Source organism: Salmo salar, chromosome 26 (genome assembly GCF_965601325.2).
Source record: "Salmo salar chromosome 26, fSalSal1, whole genome shotgun sequence".
NCBI lineage: Eukaryota > Metazoa > Chordata > Actinopteri > Salmoniformes > Salmonidae > Salmo > Salmo salar.
The window spans coordinates 46,087,370-46,100,483 of NC_138316.1; the positions used below are offsets into that span (position 1 = coordinate 46,087,370).

General features: G+C 49.0%; 1 protein-coding gene across 16 annotated transcripts in view; it reads left to right on the top strand.

The window, feature by feature from the left end:
• The first annotated feature begins 273 nt into the window (after positions 1-273).
• The window catches only part of LOC106599863 (liprin-alpha-1), a 91,543-nt gene continuing 78,702 nt past the window's right edge, over positions 274-13,114 (top strand). For 3 of the 16 annotated variants that reach the window (XM_082969762.1, XM_082969763.1, XM_082969767.1), the window contains exons 1-2: positions 5,909-6,312; positions 6,728-6,985. In XM_082969762.1, coding sequence (XP_082825888.1) covers positions 5,959-6,312; positions 6,728-6,985 — 612 coding nt within the window. In that variant the 5' untranslated portion in view covers positions 5,909-5,958. Of the gene's footprint in view, positions 1,264-5,699; positions 6,313-6,727; positions 6,986-13,114 lie in introns of those variants that run through there. The other 13 variants (XM_082969761.1, XM_082969774.1, XM_082969766.1 and 10 more) reach the window with 10 other exon arrangements.

Genomic DNA, 13,114 nt, shown 5'->3' on the forward strand with positions numbered 1-13,114 from the left:
ATTTTTCAAAGATAAATGCATCTATCATAACTAAATGTCTTCCATTATAAATGTTAAAAAAAATCAAGTGACAAGAGGGAAAATGCTGCCATTATTACACCACACATAGGCTAATCACAATGACCTAAAACACACACAAAGATAATACACTGTAAATCTAACGTCAGACTGAATGAGCCGCAACCTTGTTCACGGACGGTAGCCCTGCCCTAGCGACGTGCTTTCCACTGTTCGAACGTCACCAGCGTATGGACGCACAGGAGAGCAGGAAACGATAGACAACAAGAAGTGACTCCTGTGCCGACCGGGAGAGGGACGGCTCCTGTCGAGCTGGACTACCAAAGAAAACTGGATTAAAAGCTTGCATTCGGACGGAAACCTGGTTTATTTCATACGTTGGTAACCCATGGACAAATTGGCCGTGGATACATGTTTATCAAGTGTGTTTTGAGCCCAATCCAAGGATTTTAAAGTTTCCGCGATCTCCTCTCTTGGATCTCACAGTTTTTGCCAGGCTGTGATGTGGTGACGCGGCTCGTCGACGGGAAGCTAAGCTAACGTTAGCTGGCAAAAGTAAATACTCCAGAGAAAATGTGTTTTGGATATTTTAGTTTTCTTTTGACTTCGTCTTAATTTTTTTCATTTGACCCTTGAAGTTGGATTATAAACACTTTATATGCTTTGCCTGGTATTGTCTTGGACAGTAACATTTCACTTTTTAGTTACAGTCTAATGAGCTATCGTAACCGGCTATAGTGCCTAGCTAGCTCTGGCCATTTGATTGCTAACGTTAGCTAGCTATCTAACTACATCTGTTTCCACTTTTGTTCCTTGTAAGGAGTGTTGCCTAGCTGGCTAACTACACCTTTTTTTTCTTGAACAAAGTATACAAAGGTTAGGATGAGGTAGTAATTGCGTGTATATTATATGCGCAAATACTAATAATCAGTTTGACGCACTTTTATCTTGTGCAATGCAGAAGTAACTACCGTTAGCGAAATAGCTAGCTAGGGTTGGAGTATTGCCCTCTGATGTGGGTCTCAGTGCGGCCTTTGGAATTCCTTTTTTGTTCGCCGTCGGGGACCTTCAGTCTGGATGGTTTTCAAAATTTCAATGGATTTAATGTTTTGAATGGCTTGGATTATTCATACAATTGTACCGTTGCATTAGTTGGACGAACTGCCTAGAAATTAAGTTGAAGAAAGCTCAGCAACATAAAAAGAAAAGTGGACATCACAAAGGAATTTCGCCTAGTTTGCAAAGGTAACGTTAGCTAACCATTGATCTATTTGCAACAATGTATAACCTTTTATTGTACCAGCTTTACTAACTTTCTACCAGGCATGTGTTATGGCCATTTGGTTCACAGCTCTGGAAAGGAGTGCATTTGGCACTAACTTACTTAATTAACTTGTTATAACTTAAGTTTCTCGTAGTCCTTTTCGATAACTGCCAATTGATTGATCTAGTTAGCTAGGTGTCCGTACTCATATTTTATGCCTCCAGCCTTGAGTTTGAAAGAGTTAGGACTGTTCTACAGTACCAACACACGCGCCTTGGCAGCTAGTTTGTTTATCAAAAACAGTCACATTCCAGACCGAAAGTATTAGCGTTACGCTTTCCCCGTGACCTTGATGTTATGGTTTACACATTAATGTTACCGGACTTTGACCCCCTTGTCTCTCTATTTGGACTTCAGCCTACCTGTAGCAGTCTTGTTTACTGTGTATGTTAGCAGCCCATCCAGTCCGAGCTCTGTGTTCGCTTTGTTCAATGGATGTGTATAGGGACTTCAGCCTTATGTAACGCTACTTGGTGACATAGGTGTCACTGCATTGAGATGTCTACAACTGAACTGCCATACTTTGAAGCCTACTGACATGATGCACACAGAACGTGTTGTTTTGTACATTGAGGTAGTTACACTACAGAGTATGGCTACCATCTGTCATTCTGTCTCGTGCTCTTCAGTAGGGCCCCTCCCCCCTATAAACTCCATTGTTTTGTTGGTTTGACCTTGTTATTGGAGCCTGCTGTACATTTGCCTGGGTGAAAATAGGTTACATTTGGCAGCAGCCAAAATTAATATTTATTACCTAGATATGTGGGGGATTTGGATGGTTTTGGCTCCTAAACAAGCTCCTAAAGGTACAGTGTCACTGCTCAGGTCCCTGAACTGAACACAGTGGCTTCTGAAAGCAAGTGCCTTTGGCGTTGAAGGCCGTGGAAGAAGAAGAAAGGAAAGCCCTAGTCCTCCCCGGCCACCCAGTACAAAATGCACTTCGTTCCAGTTCATTAGCTGCAGTTCCGTTTGGGTTTTTTAAATGTAGCTCACATGATTCTGGGCTTTCCCTCCTGGAGGCCCGTCTACAGGGCCTAATCGCCAGTGTTGAGCCCCCTGTTGTGGAGCCAGTGGATGAAGTCAACCACTCAGTCAGGCCTGCATCCCCAACATCTTATGCCTGCCCATTTACAAAGGAAAACCATATTACTGTACACACACATCCAGAGTGATTGTGAGTGTAGGCTAGGTCTACATGTGTTTGTGTACATTGGTTTTCTTAGTGTCTGGTCAATGGAAGGGCACTCGGTGGTCTGGCTTCATCATCTGATGCACCACAGGCTTTGGTGCAAACCTCAAGCGCAAATCTCCAGTTAGAAATTGGCCCTTGGAAAGCATAAAGGTCCTGATGAAGAAGCCATTACTCATTATACTGACTCTCTGCAGAGCAGGGTCATGGTGAAGAAGCCATTACTCATTATACTGACTCTCTGCAGAGCAGGGTCATGGTGAAGAAGTCATTACTCATTATACTGACTCTCTGCAGAGCAGGGTCATGGTGAAGAAGCCATTTCTCATTATACTGACTCTCTGCAGAGCAGGGTCATGGTGAAGAAGTCATTACTCATTATACTGACTCTCTGCAGAGCAGGGTCATGGTGAAGAAGCCATTTCTCAGTATACTGACTCTCTGCAGAGCAGGGTCATGGTGAAGAAGTCATTACTCAGTATACTGACTCTCTGCAGAGCAGGGTCATGGTGAAGAAGTCATTACTCAGTATACTGACTCTCTGCAGAGCAGGGTCATGGTGAAGAAGTCATTACTCAGTATACTGACTCTCTGCAGAGCAGGGTCATGGTGAAGAAGTCATTACTCATTATACTGACTCTCTGCAGAGCAGGGTCATGGTGAAGAAGTCATTACTCATTATACTGACTCTCTGCAGAGCAGGGTCATGGTGAAGAAGCCGTAAAGAAGTTACTTTACTGACTTTATTGTCGCCATGGGGAAATTTTGTTGCAGTGTCATGTACGTGTTTATAATGGTGTTTAAATAGCAAAACAAAATGACAGTACAACTTTCATAACAGTTACATACCAATAAAAAGAGACTAGCCTGCTGGCCTTACTGGGTCAATAGGAACATTAGCCTGCTGGCCTTACTGGGTCAATAGGAACATTAGCCTGCTGGCCTTACTGGGTCAATAGGAACATTAGCCTGCTGGCCTTACTGGGTCAATAGGAACATTAGCCTGCTGGCCTTACTGGGTCAATAGGAACATTAGCCTGCTGGCCTTACTGGGTCAATAGGAACATTAGCCTGCTGGCCTTACTGGGTCAATAGGAACATTAGCCTGCTGGCCTTACTGGGTCAATAGGAACATTAGCCTGCTGGCCTTACTGGGTCAATAGGAACATTAGCCTGCTGGCCTTACTGGGTCAATAGGAACATTAGCCTGCTGGCCTTACTGGGTCAATAGGAACATTAGCCTGCTGGCCTTACTGGGTCAATAGGAACATTAGCCTGCTGGCCTTACTGGGTCAATAGGAACATTAGCCTGCTGGCCTTACTGGGTCAATAGGAACATTAGCCTGCTGGCCTTACTGGGTCAATAGGAACATTAGCCTGCTGGCCTTACTGGGTCAATAGGAACATTAGCCTGCTGGCCTTACTGGGTCAATAGGAACATTAGCCTGCTGGCCTTACTGGGTCAATAGGAACATTAGCCCAAGCTATTTAGGGGGGATATCACACCTGGCACAAATTATTGTCTAGTTCTGTTTTTCTTGTCGAGGGGTGCCCTATACCTGCGCCCAGAGGGGAGTAGTTCAAAGTCCGGGTACAGGGGGTGGCTTGGGTCTAAAAGGATTTTGTGAGCCTTGCGGAGGGACCTTAAAGATCTCATCCAGGCCTGTCTGTTTGACTCCTAGTACCTTGTGGAGGGCCCTGACCTTAAAGATCTCATCCAGGCTTGTCTGTTTGACTCCTAGTACCTTGTGGAGGGCCCTGACCTTAAAGATCTCATCCAGGCCTGTCTGTTTGACTCCTAGTACCTTGTGGAGGGCCCTGACCTTAAAGATCTCATCCAGGCCTGTCTGTTTGACTCCTAGTACCTTGTGGAGGGCCCTGACCTTAAAGATCTCATCCAGGCCTGTCTGTTTGACTCCTAGTACCTTGTGGAGGGCCCTGACCTTAAAGATCTCATCCAGGCCTGTCTGTTTGACTCCTAGTACCTTGCTTGATGTGGTGATAATCCTTCTCAGCATATTTCTCTGGCTGACAGTGGCATTGCCAAACCAACAAACAATACAAAAAGTTAAAATACTCTCACTGAAAGACTTGTAAAATAGAGTCAGTATAGTACTATTAACATTAAAAGATCCCAGCTTTTTGAGAAAGTACAGTCTCTGTTGACTCTTTTTTTAGTAGATCAGGTCTGTACATTTACTCCACTGAAGCTTATTGTCCAAGAGGACACCCAGGGATGTATATTCCTCTACAATCTCTATGTTCTGACCTCTGATAGATGTTGCAGAGGTAGGTGGTGTTCTCTTCCTGAAGTCTATGCACATCTCTTTGGTATTGAGGACCAAGTGTGATTGGTCACACCACTCTACAAAGTCATTTAGGACTGGGCCATGGTGTTCCTCGTCATCATGCAACAGCCTGATCAAGGCAGTGTCACCAGCAAACTTAACGAGGTGTCTGTCAGGAAGGGAACTAATACAACTATTAGTGTATGGGATGTATACTGACTCTGCAGACCATATATTTCTTAAGTCCATTCTTTTACTTTTTACATTTGTGTTTATTGTTGTGAATTGTTAGATACTATTGCACTAATGGAGTTAGGAACACAAGCATATCTCTACACCCTCAATAACATCTGCTAAATATGTGGATGTGACCAATAACATTTTATTTCATGAAGAAGCTATTTGTCTCTGCGGACCAGGGCCATGACGAAGAAGGCATTTCTCAGTCGTTAGAAAATGGCACTTGCCATGCCAGGATAGTGAGTTTGATTCCCGCTAGCATGACTGTATGCAGCATGACTGTATGCAGCATGACTGTATGCAGCATGACTGTATGCAGCATGACTGTATGCAGCATGACTGTATGCAGCATGACTGTATGCAGCATGACTGTAATTTGCTTGGATAAGGGCGTCTGTTAAATGGCATCAATTATTATAATTAGATGCATTATTATGATATTAATGGAATAGTGCTTATCAAACAGGTTGCAGAAAAGAGTGCTTTGACTGGGTTCTCCTCTTGTTAAATACAGTGGTTTACAGCAGACCTACAAAGTAGTTTGATTACTAAATCATAAATCAGCACATTGCAGGAACCAGCTAGTGCAATATATATATACGGCCTGATTGTGTGTGTAGGCCTTCCCCACTGTGTTGTGTTTTCTCACTGCAAATGAATGTTCTCTCCATGCGTGCCTGCCACTACCCTTCAGACAACAGCTTGGCTCAAGGTGCTGATTTATTGAGTGCAGATGGGGAGATAGCGAGAGTACCATTGTCACGTTGTACCGGAGTTTATCTTGTTCCCTAGCTGGGGGGGGGTTTCTGTTGATGGGCTGTGTATGTGTGTATTTTGAGTCTGTTAGAGACAAACTTCATAGAATCTCTGCAAGCACTCTGTCACACAGAACACCAGAGATGGCACCACACAGAACACCAGAGATGGCACCATACAGAACACCAGAGATGGCACCACACAGAACACCAGAGATGGCACCACACAGAACACCAGAGATGGCACCACACAGAACACCAGAGATGGCACCACACAGAACACCAGAGATGGCACCACACAGAACACCAGAGATGGCACCACACAGAACACCAGAGATGGCACCACACAGAACACCAGAGATGGCACCACACAGAACACCAGAGATGGCACCACACAGAACACCAGAGATGGCACCACACAGAACACCAGAGATGGCACCATACAGAACACCAGAGATGGCACCACACAGAACACCAGAGATGGCACCACACAGAAATGTCAGTACCTGTCAACACTTGTGACTTAACACAAGTTTGAGGTCCAGTGTCTTGCGGCATCATGGCAGTGCTGGCAGGTTATGTCCAGCCCTTCCTGGATATTTTTCTGTGCTCTCGGTTGTGAATGAACTTAATGATTTTCCTCAGAGTCAAGCATGTATGAAGAAAATACAATGTATGTTCATGATCACCTTGCGGTTTCATGTTTAGTGTTCGTAATGTTTTCCACGGAGAACGGCGCTTAGTGATGCTGTCATTCATCCTGATGTGTGATAAGTCATTCAACTCTGATGTAAAGATCAAGACGCTATTGAGCTGAGGCGTTGTCCTTATAATTGTTGGCGACTTCTTTCTCTGACATTTTCTCCCTCTCCGCCTCCCTTCCTCTCTTCCTTCCCCTCTCCTCCTATCCTAGATGATGTGCGAGGTGATGCCCACCATCAGCGAGTCGGAGGGGCCTTCGGGTGGCCGGCGGGGGTCTAGCTCACCTCTGCATTCGGACTCAGAGGGGCACTTTGAATCTCTGATGGTTTCCATGCTGGAGGAACGCGACCGGCTACTGGACACGCTGAGGGAGACCCAGGAGAACCTAGGCCTGACCCAGGGCAAGCTGCACGAGGTCAGCCACGATAGAGACTCGCTGCAGAGGCAGCTTAACACCGCCCTGCCCCAGGTAAGAGACCTGAGGCTGCTGATGCTGCTGTACGGGACACATGGGTTAGGTTTACACTGTTCTGTGTTTTTATTTGTTCTTTTTGAAATGTGGTGAAATCACATAAGGCCTGTTATAAACATGGTGGTTCTAGCCCTGAATGCTGATTGGCTGACAGCCGTGGTATATCAGACCGTATACCACGGGTATGACAAAACATGTATTTTTACTGCTCTAATTATGTTGGTAACCAGTTTCTAATAGCAATAAGGCACCTCAGAGGTTTGTGATATATGGCCAATATTACCCCCCCCTGGCCTTATTGCTTAAATATACCATTTAATTGTAGACTACTGTGGTAAAGAGAGAGAAGAGTTTTATCTTGCTTCTATGCCCTTTCCCACAAGCGGAGTGTGAAGCTACTGTATAAGAGTGTGTGTTTAGCTACGGGATGAAAGGCCCTAATGCAGCCTTTTCCCTCAGCAGATAGCCTTAGTGATTGAGACTCCACAGGGACTCTGGTTAAGGGGGGGTGGTGGTAAATCCCCCCCCCATTACTGTAGTCACTCAACCAGCCAGTGTAAAACGCTTGAGTTTTAACCTTCTGTTGTCATTCTGGACGCCCTCCAAGGTTACACAAAGCACTTGTTCGCCCGTCAGATGAACTACCGTTACTGTGTCACGCGGTGCTAGAATATGTATGATGTGCTTGATCCTCCTCCTCTCTCTGTAACGGTCACTGATGACCTCACGGATTACACACACACACACACACTGCTAGGCCTGTCTGGCTGGTCCAATAAAACCAGTGCTGGAGAGAGGTTTCTGATTAGGAACTAAATGAAATGGCATTGTATTCCTACTGGAAGTAGTCCTATGGACTGTGACATGCATGTAATCGCCAACGTTTCTGCCATGGAGGAAAACAGAACTGCGGTGTGGTTTTGAAATGATGCCCGTATGTAATTCTAAAGTGTTCATATCAGTTGTGTATCTGAACTGGGTAGGTCCTGAGCACCTCCACCAGAGAAGAACTCAGTTTTGTATACTGTATAGCTGAGGTAAATTCAGGAACGTCTGTGGTTTGGCTGGTGAGTACATTTGTCTAATGAAATTCCTTCCTTGAAGCTGTTGGTTAACATAGTTAGTTTGTAGCATGAGCTGGTAGAGTCCTGCATTTCTCTTTCTACTGTAATGAAGAAAAGTTTCTCTCCCTTTCTCTGCCCCCCCACACGTTTTCTCTCTCTCTCGATGAAGCCTTGTACCCGTCTGGTCGGTCTGTCTCTCTGTATGTGTGTATGATGGAGGCTCAGGTTTCAGTCCCTCTAGTAAAACCACATCCTCGTGGTTTTACGTTTTGAACCAGGCCCCGGGGGGATTGGGTGGTTTTATGTTTTGAACCAGGCCCCGGGGGGGATTGGGTGGTTTTACGTTTTGTACCAGGCCCCGGGGGGGATTGGGTAGTTTTACGTTTTGTACCAGGCCCCGGGGGGATTGGGTGGTTTTACGTTTTGAACCAGGCCCCGGGGGGGATTGGGTAGTTTTACGTTTTGAACCAGGCCCCGGGGGGATTGGGTGGTTTTACGTTTTGAACCAGGCCCCGGGGGGATTGGGTGGTTTTACATTTTGAACCAGGCCCCGGGGGGATTGGGTGGTTTTCTGTTTTGAACCAGGCCCCGGGGGGATTGGGTGTCCTCTGTTAATAATGCACAAGGACCTGGAGTTCAGTTAAACAAGCTGTTCTGTGCTCGCCAGACGATGGCCGACGCTAATACAAAAGCACATCAGATACTTAACAGATAGTTTAATTAAATGAAAGTCATCACACTAATGATATCCAGAGGAGAGAAAGAGTTGCTAAGTTATATTCTCCATAGCTGGACAATATGATGACAATCCCATAAAAAGGTGTTGGTTTCCTGTACCCTACCCAGTTTTATAGCTTCTTCCTCGTTCCATTTAGCTTTTCTTTTTTTGGAGCGGTCGCTGACCTCACACAGCGTAACACTGTCGTTGGGAACACATGCCTCGCTTTCCTGTTAACCCCTCTCACACCTGGTGCACCGGAGAGAAAGCAAGAGTGTTTTAACCATTTGTTCTGGGCAGAAATGGATTGATGCCCTGAGTGGTCCTCAGAATGCAGAACTCTGAAGAGAAGGAGTTCTATTGCTGATGGAAATGAATTCCTAGATAGGTTCTTCACTTTTTTCTGCTCTACAAATGGAATCTCTACTAAGGATTTTCAACTTTATTGGGTTCTGCATGACTACCACTCACCAGTTAACTTCCAGTCCCGGCTGTAGCTCGGGACTGTGTCTGTCACCCTGCTGTTCAGGACTGTCTGTCACCCTGCCGCTCGGGACCGTGTCTGTCTGTCACCCTGCCGTTCAGGACTGTCTGTCACCCTGCCGTTCGGGACCGTGTGGAGCTACGGGTACCATGCTAACATGCTACGATGCCAGTGTCTGTGGGGGTGCCCCTAGCACACAGAGCTGTGAACAGGAACCATGGTAGCGAACCCTTTATCAGTGTGTGTGGCCAGGAAGAAAGAGGAAACAGTCTGTCATTCTGCTAGGTGATGGTGTCTACAGTACACCACGTCAGGACATGTCTGCTCCTGTCAATCCCCCTCTATAGTAGCCCTATAGCAACAACTCCTACATGTTATTACAGAGTAAAGGTTGTGGAATGTGAAAGACTCGTGGAGGGGTCTTGGTACCTGGCTGTTGGAGCGGGGGGGGGGGGGGGGGCTTGGTACCTGGCTGTTGGAGCGGGGGGGGGGGGACCTGGCTGTTGCTGGTTCATTTGGCTGGACTCAGTGGCTGCATAACTGACTGATAAAGCTGGAACAGAAAGGGGGGAGCCTCTGGTGACGTGAGTGAATGGTAGTCTCTCTGTCCCTCAGATTGACATTGCCGGGGTACTAGCCTAGCTAATTCACGGTAACCTGGAGTAACAGGCCAAACATGCACTAATTACAGGTGCCTCCAATGCACTGTGTAGAGAGACACACTGGTTATGGAGTCAGACTGTAAGACGGGGACCTATAGCAATAATATGTGTTGCTCCCTCCCTCCTGCCATGTCATCCCATTGCTTTTATTTGGCACCATTACACTCTGTCCCTCTGTCCCTGTCCCTCTCTGTCCCTCTCTGTCCCTCTCTGTCCCTGTCTGTCCCTCTCTGTCCCTGTCCCTCTCTGTCCCTGTCTGTCCCTGTCTGTCCCTCTGTCCCTCTCTGTCCCTTTCTGTCCCTCTCTGTCCCTGTCTGTCCCTCTGTCCCTCTCTGTCCCTCTCTGTCCCTCTCTGTCCCTGTCCCTCTCTGTCCCTGTCTGTCCCTCTGTCCCTCTCTGTCCCTCTCTGTCCCTGTCTGTCCCTCTCTGTCCCTGTCTGTCCCTCTCTGTCCCTGTCCCTCTCTGTCCCTGTCCCCCTGTCCCTCTCTGTCCCTGTCCCTCTCTGTCCCTGTCCCTCTCTGTCCCTGTCCCTCTCTGTCCCTGTCCCTCTCTGTCCCTCTCCTTCTTTCTCTCTGTCCTTTCTTTCTCTCTCTCTCTGTCTCTTAATTCAATTTCAAATTTTATATTCCTCTCTCTGTCTGGTTTTGGGAAGCACTGGGTAGGTGGGGAGTGGCTTTACCTGAAAGTTATCAGCCTGCTTGCTAATAGGGCCTCACGTCTCCCGCTTTCCCCCACCCCCAGAGAGAGTGCCCCTCTTGTGGAATGTACCAACATTCCAGGGCAGCGTGCTCAACATCCACAGCCCCTCAACCCTCAGTCGGTAGTGAACTTCACTGTCAACCCTGTCAGTTAGTAGTAAACTGTACTGACTGGGGTTGACGGGACAGTTCACTGCTGACTGACTGGGGTTGACGGGACGGTTCACTGCTGACTGACTGGGGTTGACGGGACGGTTCACTGCTGACTGACTGGGGTTGACGGGACAGTTCACTGCTGACTGACTGGGGTTGACGGGACAGTTCACTGCTGACTGACTGGGGTTGACGGGACAGTTCACTGCTGACTGACTGGGGTTGACGGGACAGTTCACTGCTGACTGACTGGGGTTGACGGGACAGTTCACTGCTGACTGACTGGGGTTGACGGGACAGTTCACTGCTGACTGACTGGGGTTGACGGGACAGTTCACTGCTGACTGACTGGGGTTGACGGGACGGTTCACTGCTGACTGACTGGGGTTGACGGGACGGTTCACTGCTGACTGACTGGGGTTGACGGGACGGTTCACTGCTGACTGACTGGGGTTGACGGGACAGTTCACTGCTGACTGACTGGGGTTGACGGGACAGTTCACTGCTGACTGACTGGGGTTGACGGGACAGTTCACTGCTGACTGACTGGGGTTGACGGGACAGTTCACTGCTGACTGACTGGGGTTGACGGGACAGTTCACTGCTGACTGACTGGGGTTGACGGGACAGTTCACTGCTGACTGACTGGGGTTGACGGGACAGTTCACTGCTGACTGACTGGGGTTGACGGGACGGTTCACTGCTGACTGACTGGGGTTGACGGGACGGTTCACTGCTGACTGACTGGGGTTGACGGGACGGTTCACTGCTGACTGACTGGGGTTGACGGGACGGTTCACTGCTGACTGACTGGGGTTGACGGGACGGTTCACTGCTGACTGACTGGGGTTGACGGGACGGTTCACTGCTGACTGACTGGGGTTGACGGGACGGTTCACTGCTGACTGACTGGGGTTGACGGGACGGTTCACTGCTGACTGACTGGGGTTGACGGGACGGTTCACTGCTGACTGACTGGGGTTGACGGGACGGTTCACTGCTGACTGACTGGGGTTGACGGGACGGTTCACTGCTGACTGACTGGGGTTGACGGGACGGTTCACTGCTGACTGACTGGGGTTGACGGGACGGTTCACTGCTGACTGACTGGGGTTGACGGGACGGTTCACTGCTGACTGACTGGGGTTGACGGGACGGTTCACTGCTGACTGACTGGGGTTGACGGGACGGTTCACTGCTGACTGACTGGGGTTGACGGGACGGTTCACTGCTGACTGACTGGGGTTGACGGGACGGTTCACTGCTGACTGACTGGGGTTGACGGGACGGTTCACTGCTGACTGACTGGGGTTGACGGGACGGTTCACTGCTGACTGACTGGGGTTGACGGGACGGTTCACTGCTGACTGACTGGGGTTGACGGGACGGTTCACTGCTGACTGACTGGGGTTGACGGGACGGTTCACTGCTGACTGACTGGGGTTGACGGGACAGTTCACTGCTGACTGACTGGGGTTGACGGGACAGTTCACTGCTGACTGACTGGGGTTGACGGGACAGTTCACTGCTGACTGACTGGGGTTGACGGGACAGTTCACTGCTGACTGACTGGGGTTGACGGGACAGTTCACTGCTGACTGACTGGGGTTGACGGGACAGTTCACTGCTGACTGACTGGGGTTGACGGGACAGTTCACTGCTGACTGACTGGGGTTGACGGGACAGTTCACTGCTGACTGACTGGGGTTGACGGGACAGTTCACTGCTGACTGACTGGGGTTGACGGGACAGTTCACTGCTGACTGACTGGGGTTGACGGGACAGTTCACTGCTGACTGACTGGGGTTGACGGGACGGTTCACTGCTGACTGACTGGGGTTGACGGGACGGTTCACTGCTGACTGACTGGGGTTGACGGGACGGTTCACTGCTGACTGACTGGGGTTGACGGGACGGTTCACTGCTGACTGACTGGGGTTGACGGGACGGTTCACTGCTGACTGACTGGGGTTGACGGGACGGTTCACTGCTGACTGACTGGGGTTGACGGGACGGTTCACTGCTGACTGACTGGGGTTGACGGGACGGTTCACTGCTGACTGACTGGGGTTGACGGGACGGTTCACTGCTGACTGACTGGGGTTGACGGGACGGTTCACTGCTGACTGACTGGGGTTGACGGGACAGTTCACTGCTGACTGACTGGGGTTGACGGGACGGTTCACTGCTGACTGACTGGGGTTGACGGGACGGTTCACTGCTGACTGACTGGGGTTGACGGGACAGTTCACTGCTGACTGACTGGGGTTGACGGGACAGTTCACTGCTGACTGACTGGGGTTGACGGGACGGTTCACTGCTGACTGACTGGGGTTGACGGGACGGT